The sequence below is a fragment of the Ochotona curzoniae genome, unplaced genomic scaffold (genome assembly GCF_017591425.1).
Source record: "Ochotona curzoniae isolate NIBS_2020 unplaced genomic scaffold, NIBS_Ocur_1.0 scaffold_3890, whole genome shotgun sequence".
Taxonomy (NCBI): Eukaryota; Metazoa; Chordata; class Mammalia; order Lagomorpha; family Ochotonidae; genus Ochotona; species Ochotona curzoniae.
Genome location: NW_024467115.1, coordinates 22,241,720 through 22,266,475, shown reverse-complemented (window position 1 = coordinate 22,266,475; position 24,756 = coordinate 22,241,720). Strand labels below are relative to the sequence as shown.

The following is a 24,756-nucleotide window of genomic DNA, read 5'->3' as shown; positions in this document are numbered from 1 at the left end:
TTCCTGATTCTCCACTTGCTGCCTACTGAATAGTGTGGCTCTTGCTGCTCAGCTTGTTTTGTTACTACATTTTTCACACACGACAAAGGAACCCAATTTTGAGGTCCTCTGCTCCTGAAAAAGGAGATAGTATTACATGCATATTTTGACTACACGTTTCCTACTATGTGTTTTATTCCTCACGATTGAGATTTCAATTTTTTCTTAATTATTTCATTTTTTTCTTAATTAAAATTTAGCAATGTCTGTACAGATAATCTCTTTCCACTCTAAGTTCTTAGCCAATAAAATTACTTTGGGAAGTGGCAATTTAGCTTATGGAATGAGTTCCATTTTAATTGCACATGAAATTTCACATTATACAGCCCAAATTTTCCAATTTATGCGTTTCTTAACTTGAAAGAGACACAGCGTGAGACTCAGTGAGAGGAAGGAGCATAGGTCCAATGTGCTATCTAGTGCCCAGATGCTGGTGCTGACCTGAGCAGGCCCTAAGCAGGAACCAGAGCTCTATCCAGATGTCAGGGAGGGTGGCAGGAACTCCCCACCCTGAGCCTTCACCTTTGCTTTTAAGATTGCATATATATTTTAAAGTTTTATCTATTTATTTGAAAGGCAGTGTGACAAAGAGGGAGAGAGGTGAAGAAAGGAAAGGGAGAAGGAAAAGTAAAGGGGGGTGGTGTGACACACATACCATACACAGATTCAGCCATGTTAATTCACTGGGTCATTGCCTGCAAATGGCCTGCAACAACCAAGACTCAGCCAGGCTTGATGTGAGGAGCCTGGAACTCCATTCAGGTTTATGTGAGCAGCAAGGGGCCCACGTACTGAGCCATCATCTGTGTAGCCCATCCTTGGCTATTCCAGACACAAGTAGAAGGCATCAAATGGACCAAGGAATTATGTCTTTTTCAAATAAGCTGAACAAATATAAATATATATATATATACACACACACATATATGTAAGCATATATAAAACTAAAGATTACCCTCAAAAAGTAGGATTTAGAGCACAGAGAAAATTGGAAAAAAACACATGAAGAATACACAAATAACAAGAGTAACACAATAGGAGAATGGGGCTGGATAAAATTCCATTATTATCATCATGGGAAATAGCCTTGAGAAAAATACTGAGCCCAAAATATCAACAACTAAACAGCAAAGATTAACACAAGAATTAAAATACGTGTGTACAACACAGCTTAGTTTTTGATTTATGTATGCGATGAGATACATTTACATTGACAAGATTAGAATTAACACAATCTAATTATACGTCTCATTAAGATCTTTTTCCATATACACTGTAAAAATGTTTCAAGAGAAGTAGGCACACTTGTGTACTGTTACTGCCCACGTCAGACGTGTGCATGGCCAAGCACAAGGGGCAAACACCTTGCCTTCGGCAGTCTACACGTGCCCTCCGCTTGCTTTGCTTCAGGAAGAACTAAAAACTGTAAATTAGTACATACTATTCTTTGAGCTATCTTGAGGATTTCCCTTTGATAAAACTACATCCTGGACCTTTATAAGAGAGAAAGTAAATCATTTTTAAAGTGAGTAAGAGGGGAAACACCTGTTATATTTATAAACTATGAATGTCATTTTGTTTTTTATTAGACAATTGTTTTTTTTTTTCTGTTTCAAATATAATGGAAAAAGAATTTAGGTGCTAACTGAAAAGTCCAACATTCAAAATTAATTTTCTAGGGAAATAAAGTTTGTTTCATTGGAAAAAGAATAGAAGTGGCAAATGAACTGAGCCAGAGGGATTTGGATGCAAATTCTGCTTTTATGACTTAGTGAGTATGTTTGCTCTCTTAGGATATTATTTAATCTATTCAGACTGTCTAAACTAGAGACAGTGATATTTAATACCGCTGCAATAGTAAGTGCATAAGTAGTTGCAATAATTGCTGAAATACCACATGTATGACTGTGTAAAGTTAACAAGATAGTATGTCATCCTACTAAAGTTACAAAGTTTTTTTACTATCCTTCCTTCTGAGTAGTGGGGGACATAGAAGAAAAAAAAAAAAAAGAAACAAAGATAAGCTTATGCTTAGTTAACTGAATCAAAATGAACTGCTTATGCGTGAACATTCTTTAATAGCGCACTGTCTCCTGAGAGCTATCATTATGTCATGAGTATGTTCTGCATTAAACACAGGAAATTACCTATTTTATCATTTTTGTTGTTCAATAAAAAAGCAGTTTCATATGGATCAACTTAATTTTGTCTTTCTACTAAAAGCAATTTCCTCTTTCATACAAATCTACATAGATGTAAATATTTCTGTGTAAGTATACATATATACCTATGCTGCCACCTGCCTTAAACAATGCCCCTGGGTAATCTCTCTGAGAAGTGAGCATCCTTTGCTCCAGATATGATACCTTATTGAGTCACAGCATGACTTCACATAGTTATTAGCTTGCCATTAAGCGTCTTCTCTTTGGCACATAAATAGAAAAAAAGAGGGAGAAAAATAAAAGGAAAGGAAGCATATTTGTTGAAAACTAATTTTCTGTTAGTCAAGTTTTTAGTTTTTTAAAAATCAAATAATCATGAAATAATTATTTTCATTTAAGAAAGAGGAAAATTTATTCCAAAGGAGTTATCAGTTAAGTTTATGGTTTAGTAATGGATAGAAGTAAAAAATCAATACTACTGGACTTAAAAATATATTGTATTTTCACTTGACCTTTTTTGAGAATGACTGTGTTGAACTCCTGATTAATATTAAACTTTTAAATAAGGCCCGGCAGCATGGCCTAGCAGCTAAAGTCCTCGCGTTGAACACCCCGGGATCCCATATGGGTGCCGGTTCTAATCCCGGCGGCTCCACTTCCCATCCAGCTCCCTGCTTGTGGCCTGGGAAAGCAGTCGAGGATGGCTCAAAGCCTGGGGACCCTGCACCCATGTGGGAGACCTGGAAGAAGTTCCTGGATCCTCGCTTCTGATTGGCATAGCATCGGCCGTTGCGCTCACTTGGGGAGTGAATCATCGCATGGAAGATCTTCCTCTCTGTCTCTCCTCTCTGTATATCTGACTTTCCAATAAATAAATAAATCTTTTTTAAAAAAAAAGTTTTAAATATAACCAAACAGTATTCATCCAAGGCAAACACACTCTATTAGCTAGTTTTGCTTACATTATTTTACATTGGAAATATCAAGCATTTTTAAAGATAATTAAAAGTTTAAAACAATGTTCTACAAAATGTTACTTACAAAACAAATTCAGATTAACTTTTTTATTAACTTCACCACTCAGACCACAATGCATCAGGAAGTCAGGATGCAAGATACTGAATGATGACACAAAGGAAATTAATGCCAAAATGAAAATTTTTATCATTAATTTTAAAGACAAACTACTAGCACTATCTCTACAAAACAAAGTTGAAAGTTTTAGAACAGAAATAAGATGACCGATTATAATTGCCAGTACAAAGATCAAAATAGAAAAATTTTACATGTATTCAAATGACACATAAGATTCTAAACATTTTGGATAGAATGTGGCTGGTAACTGAAAATTAATGGTATGTTCCATAACAAAAAGAGAAACCAAGGCTCCAAGGTCAACTCTCATTGCATTGATTAAGCACTTTGCAATATTAGTACAGTTCAGCAACATAGGTTAACCTAACTGGAGATAAAAGTAAAATTGTAAAAATGGGGCCTCGTGCAGTGGCGCAGTGGTGAAGTCCTCGCCTTGCGCACCGGGATCCCATATGGGCGCTGGTTCTATCCCAGCAGCCCCACTTCCCTTCCAGCTCCCTGCCTGTGGCCCGGGAAAGCAGTCGAGGACGGCCCAAAGCTTTGGGACCCTGCACCCGCGTGGGAGACCCGGAAGAGGCTCCTGGCTTCGGATCGGCATAGTATCGGCCGTTGTGCTCACTTGGGGAGTGACTCATTGGACGGAAGATCTTCCTCTCTGTCTCTCCTCTTTGTATATCCACCTTTCCAATGAAATAAATAAATAAATAAATCTTAAAAAAAATTTGTAAAAATGTAAAAAAGGAAAAAATGTAAAAAAGTAAAAATGGAGATAAAAGTAAAAATGGAGATAAATGTAAAGCTAACAATTTTTAGAAAAAAAGATTAAAAATTAGGTAAGATTTAAGTAATGGGTATAAAGGACTCGTAATATATATCTTTAAAAGAATTTATTTATTTGTTTTGCAGAGATAAAGCAAAAGAGAGGAACAGATACAAGGAGAGAAAAAGAAAAAAAAAAGGAAGGAAGGAAAGGAGGGAGACCGGAGAGGGGAAGAAAGGAAAGAAGGACTAACGAATCAACGAATGTCTATTTACTGGGTCACATCTGAAACGGCCGTAACACTCAGGACTGGACCAGGCTGAAATCAGGTTCCCGGGAGTCAATCTGAGTCTCCCTGGAGGCTGCAGGACTCCAAGAACTCAGGTTATTCTCTGCTCCTTTCTACGGCACACGTGCTGGGAACTGGATTGGAAATGGAACAGCTGGGACTTGAACTGGTGCTCACATGGATGCCAGTATCATAGGCATATGAGCCGGAGTCCCAAACAAATGATTTTCTGTTTGAAAGTAAGGGTAATATTTTAGAAATATGATTTTAAAAACCAAAAAATAAGAAAACAAAACAAAACACAGCACCTTTGGCTTTGCAGAAGTGTCTACCAATGCTGATTTACCACTGGAGATTAGTTCGATCAACTCTTTTTTTCTAAGATCATATAGTACAGGTTTACTTTTAAAGATAACACGTATCTCTTCCTTTTCCTTAAATCCACATGTCTGTCATGTTAACAAAACTAACTTGAGGCTTCTCCTTTTATTGTCTGTGACTTCACTGCTACTGAGATTATAAGCTGAAAGGTTCCAATTCTGCATAGGAATGCTGACACGGAGGGCAGAGGCAGGGACCTAAGGGAACGAAGCATGAAAAAATCCAATCTTGCTTTTGGAGCAGGACTCTGACACATCCCAAAACCTCAGTGTTCTGGAACAAATTGAGGGAAGATGAAAGATAAAGAAAAAGCAAAAAGAAAACAAAACCCAGAAATACTAAAAAAGCACCTACTCTTATTACTCAAATATGAAGTTACGTATAAATTGATACATAGAAATACATCTCAAACTTAAAAGGCAACTGACATTAAAATTTCGATGAAAAGAATTAAATATTTTCAGTGGGATCAAATGATTTAAGATCTTTTGCTGCATGAACATTATTAATAAGACACACATACAATAAGTTGTGCAGTTTACAACTGTACGGAAACCGAGAAGTGGTGAGGCTGTCTGTCGCACCTGTGCTATGAGGCACCTCTGCTGGAGTGTTGGCCGGAGCATGTGCACCTGGAGGAATCTGTATTCCACTGTAGCTGCCTGCCGGCACGCTGCCTGGATCAAACGCCGAAGAGGTGGATGGCTGAGGAGGCTGAGTGGGCAAGGAGGCTGCTCCAGCAGCCTCACCTTCTTCACCATCTATTCCATAGAAATACCACATATGATAGGTATGTATGATACACATCTACACATACACACAGTGCCAAGTATTTCTATTGTATACACATAACAGATTTCATATGCAATTCTATTTCATGAATCTAATGAGCAGGTTTTATCTTAAATAGTTTCCATTTTTCTATATTAAAAATTTAATTGTTCCTGACATTATGATTACAATTCTTTTAGGTTTCTATTTTTTAATTACATAAAATTCTTGCATGCAGAATATTTTTTCTTTAAATAACAACTCTATTTTATGACTGCTGCCTTTTAGTCAATAGTTACTTTGTACTTGCTATTAAATTATTATGAATGTGTGTTCAAAGTATAGTGGACAAAAGTGAAAGAATATAATTTCACATTAAGAAAACTCTTGGTATGTTCTGAAAAATATATTTTTAAAATACATCATATTATTTGGTAAATTTGAAAACCACTTTAAGAAAATGAATTTTTGATCATACATTTAATATTGTGCATAAGACACTTGGAATTCATAGCGATTTAAAAATAAAGAAAAATCAAGTTTGGGATATAGATTTTACTGGCTTCCATTCATTTCAACATACCATTTTCTGATGATTATAATATTACATATTCTATGCATGTAACTGCAAATAAAAACAAGGTTACATATTCTTAAAGATGGGTATTTTGCTAGGAAATTTTGTGGATACATTTATACTCATTTTCATTAAAATAATTTTTCCCTCTGTTGGAGAATTTTAGAACTGTAAAAAAGAGAGAGATTTGTTTCTTTCCAGCATAGCAAAAAGGTGGTCAATTCCAAGTTACAAAAATAGCACAGAGCAGAAATCAACTCCACCAGACCTTAACTGAGAAGTTTGGCCACAAAACTGAGAAACTGTGTAAGGTACCCAGCATGTAATATTTTCTGGAAGCCAAAGAATAGGCATTTTTTTGTTACTGTGAAGTGTGGTGCTGCTGTAATAAACTCTCAAAAATGTGGAAGTGGTTTTAAGACTGGGTAGAGGCTCAAGGGTATGCTCAAAATCCAACTGTTGGAGGTGATTTTGGTGAGGTCTCAGAACAGGGGGTACATCACTGGAAACTAGGGAAAAGATGACTTTGTATCCATATGCTGGGGAAGATTTTGCCCGAATTACATTCTAGTGCTGTGTGGAATTCTGAGGTAAAACTAGTTATTTATTATTTTTTAAAAATATGTATTTATTTGTGAAAGCCCAGATTCAGGGAGACACAGAGATCTTTCATCTGCTGTGTCACTCCCTAGATGGTGGCAATGGCCAGGACTGAGCCAGGGCGAAACCAGGAGGTAGGGTCATCTTCCAGGTTTCCCATTTGAGCAGTAGAAACCCAAACATTGGGGCCATCCCACATTGCTCTTCCCAAGCATTAGCAGAATGCTGGGTCAGAAGTAGAACAGCGGGAATGGACTGGTGCCCATATGGGATGCCAGTATTGCAGCCTGCAGCTTTATTTCTTATGCCACAATTCATGCCCCCAAACTGTGTCTTTTAGTAGAGATTCAGCAAAATACTGAAGGTACAGCTTAGTCATTATTGCTTATAGTAAAATGGAAGAAAAGTGAAGAAGGGATTACTAGATAAAAGGTGTCAGAACTTGAATATCTGAAAAATGGTTAGTCCATTCATATTGGCAAAAATCAAAAAGTCTGAGGAAAACACTAATGATGTAACTGAACAACAATATAATAGATATGATGGGTGAGATTCAAAGATTCAGTCATCTCAGCAAGAGCCAGAAATTTATATGGGAATACACAGCAGCAAAAACACTGCAGGGACTCAAGTGGACAGAACACAAACAATAACAATATCACCACCAGTGAGTCCAGAGAGCAGAGCACTGTCTCAGAGAAGTGTTTTCAAAACTTAACCTCCAATGAAACTTGCCTTGCTTGGAATGTGTCATGCTTTTTTTTTTTTTCCCTTTCTGATTTTTCTCTTTCAAAATGGGAATGTCTCTCCAACCCATCCCTATTGAACAACTGGGATTCTGTATTTCAGCAGCACGTAAATGCTCTGCACTCACAGGTCCACAGCTGGAGGGCAATTCTGCCTCAGAACGGAACCCACAATTCTTATCACTTACTCTAAGAAGCTGTTCAGAGGCTGTTTAGAGATTTGGCCTTTAGACTTTAGAATTGATATGGGAATGAACATTTTTGGGTTTAACAAACTGGAAGCAATGTCTTTTGTAGGAAATAAAGATACGAATTTTGGAGGGTGAAGTATGGAATAATATAGGCTGAAACACACCCCTCCAAAAATTCACAGGTCATCTAATTGTAACGTTATTACAAAATAAGTTATTTAGAAAATAACTAAATTTAAGTCATTTAATAAGGATTAGGTGAGTTGAGTAAAATGACTGTCTCTAAGAAGAGGAAGGTGGATGATTCATTTCACCATTTGAGTTTAGAAATACATGATTTAAGTAGATAAACAAAAGAAACAGTGCTCTTTGTGGCTTGAAAATGCTTTATAAATTACATATTGATTGTAATGGAGGTAGGAATGAAATATGACTGACTCCAGGAAGTACCAGGCCCTGTTCTGAAATGGACAGACTTCTCAGCAGTTTGGTTTCAATACCTCACTGTCTTACGTTTAAATTTTACCCTTCTCTTAGATTTTAGATCTGATGAAAACAAATTATACTATAGTTCCGTATAGTAAATTTATGAGTAATTATCTACTGAATACTGATGATACTACTAAGTCATTTCCCTTAGAACAAATAAATGCATACCATTATCTTCATCAATTCCAACAGGGCCTGCTTGAGGAGTCTCTCCATTCTTCAAACAATTATGGATATATGTGGCCTTCCACCTTGCATATTTTCTGTGTTTCACATTCTAAAAAAGAATACCTTCACATCAATATTAGGTAGTACAAAAGAAATGAGAACCAAGTATTTTAGATGACCTATATTCATATTTAAAAAGTTTCCCATTCTATTATGGCATCTAAAAACTTCTTAAGGCATTAAGGGCTTCATGAAAAGACATTTTACTGAAGAAATAATTCTTTCCTTTATGCTTTCATATGAAAGTTTGGCAGCAGAAGTAAGAGTATTCATTCAGTAAAAATGACAATTCATCCCTAGTTGTCATTTAGTTCTTCCACATGGAAGAAGTAAACTTAGTGGAATTGTAAAAATAAAATACCAAGTTATTTTCACCAACAATGAAAAAAAAAAAACTATGCTGTGCAGTTCTAGAAAAACAAAAAGAGGAAATAATTAGTGGTAAAAACAAACAATAGATGGCAGCCAGACAAACCTGATTTTATAGGTATTTAACAGGTCTGGATTCCAGTTACCTCATTTTTAGAAAGGCGAAAATATCACACTGGGCTCTTACTATGAGAATTGAAAATGTTAAAGAACTTGCAAGCTGACTCTTCTTCTATGCATTGATTTATGATATATGCTATAAAATCAGACAAAAATTACTCTAAAAATAAGAGTAAATTTTCTTTGAGTTTTGGATGAGCCCATAACTATTAGTTCATATTTTCCATTAATCTTCATAATCATCATCTAGTTATCACCTGGGGGCATGCCAGCAATGCATAATATTCATATCTATCTTAGAGCTCCTGAGCAAGAGTCTGGTAGAGTAACGATTTCTAGGTGATTATTCTGAACAATGGCATTTCAGAGAACAGTTTTACTATGTTGAAAGCGCACCTGTATTGGAATTGGAGCGGTTTTCTGCAAAGATTCACAAGTGGTCATTCATTCTAAATATATATCACAGCACACAGACAGTTGAGTATTCTTTTAATGTGAATGCAGACACCAGTACAGACAACTTCTACATAGAAGTCTCAAAAAAGCAACACCCGAATTACTGATTTTGCCTCACATGTCATTTTCCTATTCTTATCAAACATTTCTTTTAAAATCCGAGGCTTGACAGAGTTCATGGGAAAAAAATGGGTACTTTTTAAAAGGCATTTTAAATTTATGTACTTAAAAGGTAGAGACGGGGGAAGGAAGGGCAAGATATTGGGATCTTCCATCTGCTGGTTTACTCCCTAAAAGACCACAACAGCTGAGAGTGGACCAGACCAAAGGAGCCAGAAACTCCATACTCGGAACAGGTCTCGGTGGGAAACAGATCTAGGTCCAATAGATGTGTGCTGGGGACTCAATTTCTTGAGTCATTACTTAAGCTGCTCCTTGGGTATTCACTATTAGGAAGCTGTAACTGGGAACGGAGCTGGAGTTAATTCCAGGCAATCTAATGGAGAGAGGCTGAGCCTCAACTGACAGCTTAACTGACAGACCAAATGCCTGTCCCTTAACCAGAACCTTCTGAATCATTCTTGGACTCCATTTTAAAAACATGCTCCACACATTGATGCCTCCTTTTCTCAAGTATAACTATACCCTGTGCTGCTTTCCAAAAAAGCTTCTGAAAGGACGTGGTCACATACAAAGTCTTCAGTTCTTTATAATTTAGTTCACTTGTGGGTGGAGTCCAGTTTATTTCTTGTCTATTTATTTAATATTATTATATCACAAAAAGGTTAGAGAATCTGAATGTTTTCTAATGGGAAAAGAGCCTACATTTTCTAGTCTGTATCACACTTGTCAGTTCAACTGAGAGTTAACTGAGGAATACATCGAGAAAATGGGGGATACAGAAGTCAAAACACTTGTTATAAAACTTATTATCAACAACGAGAAGCACATAAAACAGGCATTCAAGGAATTTAATATGTCACACAGGAAACGGATCAAACAAAAGCTGATATATCAGAAATGAAGAATACAGTGGTGCAAATTAAAAGTACAGTGCAGAGTCTCCAAAATAGAATGAAGGAGGCAGAAGAAAGAATCTCAGAATTAGAAGAAGATATTTCCTGTCACCAGGGAGAAACAAACAAAGAACTGGAAGCAGAGCTGGATCAGGCTAAAAAAGTATTGAAGAATATAAGAGTTATGGGAGTCACAGAAGGTACAGAAAAGAGAAGCTGGGTTTACAAATGTAGTCAATGAAATACTAATGGAAAATTTCCCTAATCTAAAGAAAGAATTGGGCAGCAACATGTAGGAGGGGTCCAGAACTCCCAACAGGGTTGACCAAAAGCGATCTTTACCACGACACATGATAATCAAGCTCTCTTCAAATGAACATAAGGAAAAGATCCTTAAATGTGCACATGAAAAAAATCAGTTGACATATAAAGGAATGCCAATTAAACTCACAAGAGATCTTTCACAGGAAACTTTACAGGCCAGAAGAGACTGGAGCAACATATTTCGAAAGGCAAACAATTGTCGGCCCAGGATAATGTACCCAGCAAAACTTTCCTTTGTCTTTGAAAATGAAATAAAATTCTTTCACAGTAAAGCAAAGTTAAAAGGATTTGCCTCTCTAAACCTGCCGTACAAATGATACTTAAAGATGTTCTCTTGTAAGACGGAAGCAGTGTCACCCACCAAAACCAAGGGTAAATATGAGGAATATCCCAGTAGAATAACAGCAGAAGACTGAATTAATGAACAGCCCATTGCTAAAATGACATAACCAAATTACCATCCATTCATGTTAACCCTGAATGTAAATGGCTTAAACTCATCAATCGTCATGGATTGGTGGACTGGGTTGAAGGACAAAACCCATCTAATTATTGCCTGCAGGAGACACATGTCACTGGTAAAGATCAACGGAAACTATAACTCATGGTTTTTGATACTTTTTGTTGGTTTCACCTCTTCAAAAACACCTTCTTCTGACTAAATTCTTCAAAGACTCATGGATCACAGAGTAGCATCATTTTCTTCAGGAAGGTTCTTGATTTTCTTTTTTGTTTCTTAAGCAGCACGTTGGTTATTCAGTGGCATGTTCTTTAGCTTCATGGTGCTGTTAATTTCTTTTTTTTTTTCTTCCTGTTGTTGATTATGTTTTGTGGCTTTTCTTTTGGGGGGATGTATAGTGGCTGTGTAATGGAGACTATCATATCCAGATGTGACGATACAATGCATTTGCATCTCTGCTTCCAGACAAAGATGGACTCCCACTGAAACTGTTTACTATATCTTGACAGTGAAATGCTGGACTCTGCCACTGTCCATGCCCGCAATGATGGACATAAGACCGTGTATTAAGAACTATGCTGTGTTAGTGATATGGGGGAACTCGGTGAGGGAGGCGGGAGTTGGAGAGGGGATGGGCAAAATCCCACGGCCTATGGAACTTTATCATATAATAATCATAATAAAAATAAGTCAAATTAAAAAAAGTTAAAAAACATATCATGAGCTGACCTTCATCTGAAATATGCTGAAATATGACCATGCTCTGAAATATCCCCCAACTCCATCTTACTTCTATTCTTGTCCTGCCCTTACCACATTTTCCCTATATAGTACTCCTGATTGCTGTTTCTAAAATACAAATCCACTCAAGTCACTTTTTGTCTGGTTTCTTGATGTACTTAGAAAACAAGACAAACTATAACATTTTTCTTGACTGTTCAATATACACTTACTGTCTATATCCCAGTCACCTCTGCCTTCCTCCTTTTTCCTCAATAAGTAAACTGACCACTACTCACTATGTGAAGTACCAGGGGTAAGAGAAGCAAACAAGTCAGACATGATGAGCATTAAAGTTCAATGTGAAAGAAAGGCAGTAAGTACCCTCCCTAAAATGCTCCTGCTTAATTTAAGTCCCATAATCTTTCTTTGCTTTTAACCTCTTCTTTATTATCTCACCATTATGAGATGGCAACATGTCATGCCAAAAGTAAGATGACTTACTCTGGGTCACACTATCTTAGCGGTAAAAGTCACCCAAATCAGGGCTTTACCACACTATAATTTTCAATTCAGAGGAAATATGTATGATAATGGAAACTGGACTTGAAAAGATCAGCTACATAATGTGTATTAACAAAACACATATTTGGTAGATATACAGGGCCATTTTGAAAATAAATGAATAAATAGCTTAGAAAGTTTTAAACTGCCTTTCTTAGGTGATCTTTAAAAAATAAGCCAAATATTCCTTGATTTGAAATAATTTAATCCTAAAGACATAATGGGAAAATATTTATTATAATGACTTCAGAAGGTTCTTTTTGTCTCAATTTTATAGTATGAACAGGTGAATAAATTTAAAGTACCTTGGAGCTCTTTGCTAGTGTATGAAGTTTGAGAAAACATTAATTTAAGACAAAAGGGTTCATTTTAGCAAGCACATTAAAAAAATGTCCCCATTGGAGATAAACCAGTGAAGTATTTTTCACTCTACTGTTTCTATGACACCCTTATTTCTGCAAGTGCGTGCATATATTTATAACAAACATAACTTCTGGTAGTTGTCACTTAAAATTAACTCATGTCTTAATATTGTTTAGACTAAAGAAAAACGTTTTAAGTGGAAAATTTTAAGATGTCAATATTTTTGAAATCTGTTAAATTCCTTCTGGCTGACTGGACATCCTTTTTGGGACACAGGAATTATAAGAAGAACTTTCACTTTTGTGCCTGGCCTCTAAGTTCCTGTTTTGTAACCGGTCTGATGAAAATCACTGACACCTGCAAGTTTCAGCAAGTGGAGTCAGCAGTGGAGTACAGGACTTTTCCTTTACATCTATTTTTCCTTGGTACGCTGATGAACGATAGCAACTATACGCTGCAACAGGCGTTTTCAACATCAGTGTATGTAAGAATCACATGAGAGTATAATAAAAATTATTTCTGAATGAAACGAGGGAAACTCTCATTTAAATCATTCTCCATTAGCAAACTAAAAAAGTTACCTTAAAAGGAATTTTTACATATTTCAACTTATTTATATAAAGTGAACAAATTTCACACATGTGAGAACAGAGTCAGGAGTGTGGAGGTAACTTCTTGCCCTGCGCTCCCTCTGCCTGTGCTCCCCATGACCTACTTCCTTCTAACTTCATTTTTTTTTCAATTTTTATAATGGCATACTATTAGTTCACATAACAATTACACACTTAATACTCCATTAGGTAAAAAAAAAAAAAATCAACAACAATCAGAAAGCAAAACAAAACAAAAAACCTCTGCTGTACCTCAAGAGTATAGACAAAGGGTGCAAATAATAATAAAATTTCAAAATGTCAATTGTGCTCATATAGGCTGCATTCGCATTGTTTCCTAAGCATAACGTTTTACATTAGCTATCTTAATTTCTGCCTGTTCAATTTTCTGTTAAACTTACCCTGCTCTAGGTTTTATCCTCATTACTCACTGCAAATACTTGAGTCCATCACTTCTACACGGGGAAATCTAATGCTTAAACCTTACTTTCCTCAATAGTTCCCATCAGCAGGCAATGGTGATCGCTAGGCTTCCTGCTTACTGAGGTCTACTGGCTAGCCTTTCAGCTCCGCATGCTCCTTTAAGGGTTTCCACCGGCTTTTTCATGGCTCATGGCCTGGACTTCCATTTCAATTAAGACTCCTTATCTTCTCTTTCTGTATTTTACCATCATCATCATGCTGTCAACTCCAAATTTTCTTTCCTGACTTTAGGACTTATACTGAACTCAACAGTCATTTCTTATGTTGTATATAGCCTATAGCCTGCTTAACTTCAAGCCACTTACTGATCTCGCTGCACCTGACAATGAAAGACAACTCCATTTTAAAATGAATGTTCAACCTCAAAGTCCTAGAGTCCTATATTACTCTCATATTCAAACAACTAAATCTCTTGAATTTGACATTCAAAGTACATTTACAGTCCATTTTTTCCATTATTCCTCCAGTGCAAGGGCTGGTTTCAGCCAACATTACTCTTCACCCTGATTATTTAATAATGAATGCACTAAAGAAGCTCCTTTTTTTCCACCTTTATCCATTTTAGTGAAGGGAATATTTTAAAAGCACAAGTCAAACCTTACCAATTCTGTTTAAACTCTCACTTCCTTTACTCATTTCCTATCAATCTCTTTCCTTCTTCCATTTCAGTTACAAAGTCTGTTTTTTCTTGAACCAGAAAGGGCAGCAGATTATGACCTCAAAACTTTGTACTTTGGGGCCCAGTGCTGTAACACAGCATGTACAACTGCTGTCTGCGATACTGACTTCCCAGCGAGGTGCTGGTTTGGGTGCTGGCTGCAGCAATTCCAATCCAGCTTCCTGCTAAAGGCTCAGAAAAGCCAGTGTCTGGGCTCCTGCCCTCTGCAGGAGACCTGGATGGTGCTTCCGGCACCTCGATTTGGCTTGGATCAGCGTGGGCCACTGGGGAGTGAATCAGTGTGTGGAAGGTTTATTTCCATCTTTCCCTGTAATTCTGACTTTCAAATAAATAAATAAATTGTTAGAAATAAGCTTAAAAAGTTGTACTTTACCTTATCTGAAACCTTTGTTGATTTCAGTAGTTTATCTTCTTCAAGGTTCTGCTAAAGTTGCCTTCTTAGCTGAGTTCTAAATAAGTTCAGCACCTTAGTAAAAAGCTGATTTTTATTCCTGACCTGAATTTCTACATGAAATTTTATCATTTAACCAATACAGGCTTTGCTTATTATCTGTTTCCACCACAAGAAAGTGATTCCCAAGAAGACAGAGGTTCCATCCATTGCTATACTGATAGCACCTGCAACAGACCCTGGCACACAGTTCTGAACAAAAACATTTTAGCACAAAAATAAACAGATACTTGATTCTAGAATCCACACTTTTAACAAGTAACCCAAGTCAGTCTAGAAGCTGGTTGTCTTGCACCACATGATGAAAAACATTGAGCTGAAGTAAAAACACCTTTTACTAATGAAAGAATGCATATATTATACTTGAGACCACAGTTTGCTTAGACTGGAAGGCAGGGTCAACGCATAGCATTAAGGCTATATGGGAAACTCCTTACATCACACATCATAAGCATACTTGTGGGTTAAGAATGTAGTTCATTTATAACATTTTCAAGGTAATCAGTGATATAAAGGTAAAAAATTTCCAGCTGGATGTTAAATTCATAGATATCTTAATTTCTCAATTCTGTTAAGTATGTTATACAAACAGGGTTCCATACAACTTCCAGAAACACTGGGAAGAAATATAATAGGAAATGTATGAAAAACAAATATTTTAAAAAATTATTATAATGACTCAGATACTTAAGAATTTATAATCAGACAATATACATATTTCCTGAGACATTCTATGTTTCATATTTTTCAATACTGAATATTTTACATTTTTTGAAGCAACCAAATTTTTAGGAAACTAGTTTTAAAAGTAAAAACTGTACCCCAAATTTTAATTATAATTTTGTATGTAAATTCTTAGTTTTAACTTCTCTATTTTTATCATGCTGGTGGAACGTAGGCTGCAATTAACCAAAGATTCCAAACAAAGCACAAGCATTTATTATATGACAGCTAATGTTCTATGGGGTCCAGGGAGCAACAATTCTGTGGGTAGTGGACATCTGGGTTGTGTCCAGTTTCAGGCTATGAACGAACACTCTGTAACAAGTAGGTTTTTTTTTTTTTTTTGGACATATGTTTTCATTTCTCTTGGATAAATATCAGAAAGAATTGCTTGTAAAAAGGTAGGAGTATGTTTAACTTTACAAAAATCTGGCAGATCTTTTTCCAAAGTGGATATAACATCTAACATAGTTACTAGGCAGTGCATGAAAGCTCTTGTTTTTTCACATTTGATGCAGCCTTTATAAATTCTGATTTTGAAAAAATATCAATGATAGGATTTAAAATCCTCAATTATGAGTTTATTTTTAAATTTTCAGTCAATTTTGCTTCATTTACTTCAAAAATTTTCTTAGAGGAACATTTGGAACTATAATGACTTTTTCATGAACGGATCCATTTATTATATGGAAATATCTCATCCCATTTCACCTATAGTAACACACATTAAAGAGTATTTTACACATAATTCGTATGACCATCTAGACCTAAATACACTTTCATGCGCACTTTTTTCATTTTCAAAATAATCTGTTTTTACATTTGGAGACTAGGCAAATAGTTAATTTAAATGTGCACATTTTAATGTTTTCATTTTCAAAATATTTTGCTTTTATATACATTATATTGTACTTAATATTTTATATATTAGGCCATATTAAAAAAAAAAAAGCTTACAGCTAAGGATTGCTTGCTAAATTCAGCCTGAAAACCTCTGCTTTCAAGCTGCACTGTTAATCAGGCCAGTTACAGTATGCACTGACATAGCTGTTTCTAGGTCTGTTTTTGATTTCCTTTATTCAACTACCCCGTTTCGAGTTTATCCAATATACACATATAGTTACAATAATTTTTACTTTCATAGTCATATATATTTTAAAGAGATGAGATGAAAAACAGCCATTTAAAATTAACCCTATCACAGGCCCTTTTTTTTTTTTATACTTATCTCTACAGCCAACTTTCCATTTCATTTAACCTACGATTAAAATTCAAGCATCTTTCTTCTTTTTTGTGTTTGGGTTCTTTTTTGGGATTTCATTTGCACATTAGACTTCCAAATATAGCAGCAATAATATACAGTACCTTTGTATTCTTTAGTTTATCTTAATACAAAATGAATATTTAAAATACTTCCAAATATGGCAGCAATAATATATAGTACTTATGTATTTTTTATTTAATGTTAATACAAAATGAATATTTAAGATTGATAGGTTTAGGACAGTTTCCATTAAAACCTTTCTTAGAAGACATATGTTTATTTTATTTGGAAGGCAGAGCTACAAACAGGAGAGACACAGAAAAACAGACCTTCCATCCCCTGGGTCACTTCTTAAATAGCTGCAAGGTTCAGAGATGATCTCAAGCCAGGAACCCGCAGTCTTCTCCAGGCCTCCCACCTAGATGCAGGGGCCCAAACTGGGCCATCCTCCACTGCCTTCCTAGGCCATAAGCAGGGATTTGATCAGGAAGTGGATTAGCTGGGACATGAACACTACGGTGCTGCAGGTGGAAGCTCAGCCCACTCTGCCATGACACCAGCCCCAGTTTCTGTTAAATTTTAAGTTTCTGCTAACAAGCCCTCTAAATGCAGTATACAAGAGCATTATTAAAACATTATTTATTCATTGTGACAGAGCTATGCTTAAGCCTCAGGTTGCAGGCTAAATCAGCAAGGCAGAAAGAGGAAAGAAAGAATACCACCCTTCCGTGGTGCCCATCTCACTAGTCAGGGCTAAGCCACACTCAGCAGCTGGCACTCAATCTGGGTTTCTTACATGGGTAGCAAGGACCTGCTGTCTCCCTTGGTGTACTTGAACCAGAAGCTGGACTCGGGAAGAAAGCTGGGCAGGCCAAAAGACATCTTGACCACCAGGACAAATGGCCAACCAAATTTAATATTTAGATTGAGCTACATAAATTTCCTGTTGTGTATATCAAAACTATTCTAATATCAGCAATGTCATACAAATTAATCTAATACATTACTCGTTTTTCTAGCAGAACAAGTACCATATTTTCTTAAATTCCACCCTAATTTCTCATCTATTTGAAATACTTTTAAAGTATTCATTTGTTTGTACTAGTTTATGAAGGGTTAGTATCACAAAAATTTCCTAACTGTTCTCCTTAATGTATCCCTCATACTACCAGGGGCTTTCCATCAACGAAAAAAAAAGCAGCAACTAATATGTTTTAAGCACTTACTGTATGTTAGTTAATTTGCTAAATGTCTTGTCTGAGATTTTTTTTTCCATTTTATCCCCAGGACACCTTGGCAAGCAGGTATTAATTACAGTTTTCTTTGTCTTACAGCTGAGGAAACACACTTAGGAAATGGTACAATGGAATTCTGAAGTACAGCTGTACCCTTAAGTACATTACACTAACATCCGCACAACAGTACTTCCTTCACTCACAACTGATTACACACAAGATGCAGTTCTGCACAACTATAAACAAGTGAGTCTATGTCACATAAAATTGCAGGGTCTAGTCCTCTGCGTTCAAGCGTCAAATCCCACATGGGTGTCAGTCCATGTTCCAGCCACTCTGCTTCCCCACCTGCTCCCTGCTCGTGTCCTGGGAAGGCAGTCGAGAATGACCTAAGGCCTTGGGAACCTGTGTCTATGTACGAGACCCGGAAGAAGCTCCAGACTCCTGGCTTCAGACAGGCTTAGCTCCAGTAATTGCGGCAATTTGGGGGAGTAAAGAGCATATGGAAGGTTTTTGTCTCTAATTCTCTGTAAAATCTTCCTTTCCAATAAGAAAAAAAAAAAACCCACAAAATTCCTCACCAATTAAAGATACTACTACTCTTCTATTTACTAATACAATGATGATCATGTACAGAACACGTGCTTTTATAAGGTTTCTTCCATGCCGCATGGTTTTCTAGATGTTGCTTAGCTCAGAGCCTTCCTGTTCAAATGTATACCTTTATGACTTTCACAGACAAATTACTCAAGTGAATCAGCGTTTCGGTATTTGTGCAACACTGTCCTTTAAGGATGAAGTCCCCCAGCGGAGCACGAATGCATCTACATTTTGATCAGTGGAATCAGAATATGATCCCACAACCAGTACTGCTCTATCGATTGCACAGAAATTTTTAAGGGATATAGAAAACTTAAGATTTTTGAAAGTCTCATTTTTTACATTCATTAATTTCTTATTGGAATTTCTATTTTGCACAAAAGACTGGATATTTAACAAAAACAACAAAAGGGCTAAATCTTCATTAGTACAATTGTTTTCCACTGTAATTCAGGGTGGGAAATATTGAACAGGATACATCTACAGTGTCGGGCAAACAGCAGATACTACAACTGGATCCTTCCTCCATTTTGTCATTAGAATACCACATACTAGCATAGTTATTTTGTTTCTCTTTTCAAGTTAGAACACCAGTTCTGTAAGAGTAGAAAAACACATTCACATGTTTCTTCTAAATTAGCAGAAACTCAGTAAGTGACATAAAGTAATACAAGTAGTGGCAGCAGTATGGTGTAGTGGGTTAAGCTGGCCCTATGACACTGGCATCCCATATGAGCATGATTTGTCTCAGCTGCTTCACTTCTGCTCTAGCTCCTTATTCACGGCCTGGGAAAAGTGGCAGCAGATGGCCAAGACGCCCGGGGCCCTGTCATATGCACAGAAGAACTGATGAAGAGCCCTGGCTTCAGCGCTGGCATTGTGGCCATCTTGGAAATCAATCAGTGGAGGGAAGATCTCTTTCTCAGCCCCTCTCTCTGTAACTCTGTATTTCAATTAGATAAACAGATCTTTGAAAAATAAAATAAGCAGTATTATATTTCACTTCCAATTTTCATACTTCCTGATTTAGCAGTATTAAGCCTGAACAAGAGAATGAAGAAAAAATGGCAATTGTTTTTCAATCACTATTAATGAAATAAATTCAAAATAAAAAGCATGAAAAGATTATTTTAGTTAAAAAAAAAAAAAAAACCTCTTTAAATCTATTTATACCCAGGTCAAGTAATATTATGAAAAAATTATGTATGAATTTCACAAATTTCTTTGCACCAAAACCACGGTTTGGTTTATTTATTTATTTTTTTACTTCCTTACTTTTCATTTTAGTGGAGAGAAGGATGGAAAGAGGCACAGCTGCGATTCGATCCCAACGGGTTGCTGATATGTGCAAGGCGGAGACTTTCACCACTAGGCTACTGCACAGGGCCAAGTTTCTTCATCTTCTTTTAAGATTTATATACTCTATTGGAAACACAGATTTACAGAGAAGGAGACAGAGAAAGATCCTGTATCTGCTGGTCCTTCCCCATGGCCACAACAGCCAGAGCTCAGCTGATTCAAAGCTAGGAAACTCTTGGGCCATTCTCACTGCCTTCCCAGACCATAAGTAGGGAACTGGAAAGGAAGTGGAACATCCAGGACATGAACCCATGTGCTTATGGGATCCTGGTGTTTTCAGGTGAAAGTTTAGTCAATTGACCCACTGTCCCAGGCCCAGTGGGAAATCAATAGTGCAGAATGGCCTAACCTTCTGTGCTAAATGCTGATCCCAACAAACTTCAATCCAATTTTTCTTTTCTTTTTTTTTTTTTTTAAATTAGTTCATTTATTTCATGATGCAGTTTCAAAGGCTCTGGAACTTTCTTCTATTTTATTACAATAAACAATCCAAATTTTCTATAAAGTTCCTGGCATACTCTCATAGATTATGCTGAGATGTTACTATAGGAAAATAAAATAGTAATGTTCTAAATCTAGTTTTACACACCTATGATTAACTGAAAGCAAAAGGGAAAAACTACTAGGAAATGGATTAAGAAAAATGCTATGTGGGAATGACAGTTTTACATTGTGAAGTTATGTAACTGAACTAGTAGGAACACTATTTCTAAATACAGAGAATGAAAAATTACAGCCAAGTTTGAAAGATGAAATAATCACACATTTTAAACTCCAATATTTCACTCAGTGTAAAAATCTATATTTAATGAAAAACATCCAAGAGTAATATGAGACAAAGTATGCCCTTCAAGCATTTGTGCTGTATTTTATTCTGAAATATAATAAAAACAGTGTCAACCTATCCATTGTGTAATATTCACACTGTTACGCAGTTAAAAGTGGAAGCCTTGAAAGAATGCAGAAATTCATGGCTACAATAATGAGCTAGGACTTGATGATAAGGTATCACTTATAACATGTAGGCTAAAAACACAAGGTTCCCCAAGGTGATGACTGAGAAGGTGGTGGGCAGACTTACCTGTAAGCAGGCATTGCAGGTGTCATATAAAACATTACAGAAGGCCTGAAAGTCTGGGAAGGGAGCCTGGGCTTGCACTGCAGGAAATAAAAGGTCCCTGTAGATGGGATGTAGGGTGGGAGAGTTGGTAGAGGAAATACTTAGCCTGCAAAACCATTTGGTCTGGCCTGCCAAGGCAACTGCAGCTGGCACCTGAAACTCAGCACATCTACAGCAGGCTATTTTTAAGTTCATAACTGTACATGGCCCGTGAATAATGTTATAAATATACAAACGGCCCTTGGCAGAAAAAAGTTCCCCATGCCTGCGGTAGATTCATCAATAAAATGACAAACAAGAATGGACTGCAGGTTACAGGAGCTCAAAATAGGAAGATAAATAAGTTAAGCAAACTGTGGAAATCTAATTTGTGAACCTTAGACCTTTATGAAAGGGTTACATTTCATATTATTACAATTTTTGACGATTTATTCATTTTTTTGAAAGTCAGAGTTACAAAAAGAGAGGGAGACACAGGAGCACAGAGCAAGAGATCTCCATCTGCTGGTTTAATCATAGATGGTCTCAGAGGACAAAGATGGACCAGGCTGAAGCCAGGAGCTTCTTCCATGTCTCCCATGTGGGTGTAGAGACCCAAGCACCCTGGCCATCTCTCACTGCTTTCACGAGTCTTTATCAGGAAGCTGGATCAGAAGAGGCGCATCCAGGACTCGAACTGGCACCCACATGGGAGGACAGCATCACAGGCAGCGGCTCTAACACTGGCCCCCAAAGGGCTGCTTTTTAAATAAAAGGAATTTGATCACAACACTCAAAACCACTGGTAGGAACTGTTTTACAGAAAGTATCAAGTATTCAGACTGCTTATGCCCACACTCCTCGGACCTAGGCCACGTGACCCTGTATTCTTCCTAGCAGTAATTTGCTCTTTTGCTGCCATAATTTTCAGTTCTTTTATTTTTAAAAAATCTAAATTTATTTGAAATGTAGAGATCAGTTGATCAATCTATAGACAGAGAGTGACCTCCGACTCCACTGGTACACTGACCAGAAACTCACAACGGCTGGGCAAGCCTGAAGCCAGGAACTGGGAACCCAATGCGTGTGTCACACGTGGGTAGCAAAACTACTTGAGATAACACTGGCTGCCTCCCAGTATGAGGAGGAATTGGGAGTGGAGCCAGGACCATGGGTCTGTGTCTCAGATGCATGGACAAAAGTAGTTTCCCTAAGCAAGCAGAACCAAAATGGCAGTTGTATGCCTTTGTAAACTGACACACTATTTTGTACTATCATGATATTTTGCTCTGATATCTTGAACTTCTACTTCTGTCAATTTCCGTAGCTTTGCTTTCTTACTCACTTCTTTTTGCATTCCTAACAGAGGTTAAGCAAATGTGCTTACATGATCAGTCCCTCTATCTCAACAATGACTACCTGAAGGGTTTGTCTAACCTTGCAACTCTTGGTCTTCTACTTTGCTGATTTTTTACCCCCAGTCATTTTTGTAACATTTTGGTTGCTTCATTGTTGATCTCATCAATGCACTTCAAAATTTAATACCTGCATCTCAATGTATTACCTTTTACTTAAATTGAAAACAATACACATCATGCATTATCTTAGATTCTCCATCTTTCATCTAAAGTCAGAGCATTCATCACAGTTCCTTTGCCATGTTGGTTTTAGTTCTCTTACTCCAGCTCACTCTATAGATTCCTATCATAGGAACTACAGTTCTTTGCTAAAAAAAATTTCACTGAGGGTTCTACTGTCTGTATAACCTGTACTGTCTATATAATCTGACTTACGATTTGTTTTCTATTCTAAATTTTCATTATTCTTCACCCATCTGGTATCCTTAAAACATGCTTATCTATGCCATCTCTGTGTCTCCAAGTATCTAGCAGAGTGCTTTATGCTAGCAAATCAGAAAATCGATTTAGATTGTAGTCAATAAGCACAGGCGTATAGTCTCCAGAGTTCAGTTCTTTCTTCTACTACTCTATCTCAACAATATCTGTGAGTAGTGACTCTCAACTGCGAATTGGTCTACAAGCTAAAAGGCATTTCAAAAAAATGTATCAGGTGGTTCCTGATTATGTCAGTACCCAAGGAATGGTCCAGAACTATGTGGACAAAAGATGACTGATATTTTGAGATAAAACCTTACTTATTACGTACATTAAGTCTACAGACTAACTTTATTCTACATATAAACAAAAAGCATTGCTCAGTTCTGACAAACACTACATTGTTTTACAGGAATGCATATATCTCAAATATACACTCTACTTTTATTTGGTTAATCAGCATTCTGAAAACAATCCTACTGCAGAAAAAATCTGACTTATTCAAGTTGCTAATGCAACAAGCTTGTACCAATCTCATTTGTATTAATCTTTTTCTAGATTTATATCGTATCTCAAAATGGAAATGTCTGTTTTAATGAAAACTACAGTAAATCCGAAGTTGCAACCCTGTCAAAACCTCAATGTGTCCATGTGAAAAATGATTAAGCATTCTATCTATCTTAGTCATGAAAATCATGTATTTATGTAAGTCTCATGCACCTTACAAAGGGAAAAAATCATAACCAATATCTGACTAGAAATGAAAAAAACAGAAAGAAACAAATTGTTAAAAAATTCTCTGCCTCTGATATGTTTATCAAATAACATATAGTAACTGGTGCAAGGAGAATTATGTGTATAAAACAAATCAAACACTGAACCTGTGCTCTCCAACAGAGCAGTCATACATGCCCTAGAGCACAAAATACACACCGCCCCAAACTGAAAACAGTACTGAAAACAGTACTAAAAACAGCACGCTCTTTCTGCTTTTTCAAAGCATCTAGTGAAAACTTGAAAATTACATATGCCTGTGTTACATTTCTGATGAACACGCTGCTCTAAGTAATAAAACTGATAAATAACATTACTGATCTGAAGCTAGTAAGACAATAAAGAAAATATTCTTACTTCATCAGTGAGCTCTCCAAACACTGTTATGACATCTATTAAAAGGCTTGCAGTATAGAAGGACTTAATCATGTTTCTGGAAGAGAGTAGGTATCGTTTAGATAAAAAATATTAAAATGTAATATTAGTTGTACAGCTACACTTAAAAAAAGTTTAGAAAAGCATTCTGAAATTAACCTAAAATAAAATTAGATTCCAAGAACACAATTAATATCCATTCCAAATCTGTAATCCAGAGAAAGTAACACAACTCACATTTAAGAGTTTATGGTGTGCTTCTGACTCTAGAACATCTCCTCCTGAGTCCATATCAAATCTTAGCACAGTTCAATGCATTTCAATATTACTACAACGATGACAAATCATTTAAACTGTCTATGGGGGGTATTTTTGAAATCAACATTATTGGGTTAAGCTATGATTTTGGCTACAACCAATGCTAATAGTTTATCAATGCAAGAATTTATTATTTTAGCAATTTTAATTTCTTTATGTTCTTTACAAAAATATTATTCATTTGTTTTCTTATTTGAGAGGCAGGACAAGAGAGACAGACAACATGCACT

General features: G+C 36.4%; 1 protein-coding gene across 2 annotated transcripts in view; it reads right to left on the bottom strand.

Moving 5' to 3' along the window:
- VTA1 (vesicle trafficking 1) overlaps nucleotides 1-24,756 on the bottom strand; it is a 50,779-nt gene that overhangs the window by 2,861 nt on the left and 23,162 nt on the right. For both annotated transcript variants that reach the window (XM_040965661.1, XM_040965662.1), the window contains exons 4-6: nucleotides 24,191-24,266; nucleotides 8,269-8,377; nucleotides 5,311-5,487 (exon numbers count right to left, since the gene is read on the bottom strand). In XM_040965661.1, the coding sequence (XP_040821595.1) occupies nucleotides 5,311-5,487; nucleotides 8,269-8,377; nucleotides 24,191-24,266 (362 nt within the window). The remainder of the gene's footprint in view (nucleotides 1-5,310; nucleotides 5,488-8,268; nucleotides 8,378-24,190; nucleotides 24,267-24,756) is intronic.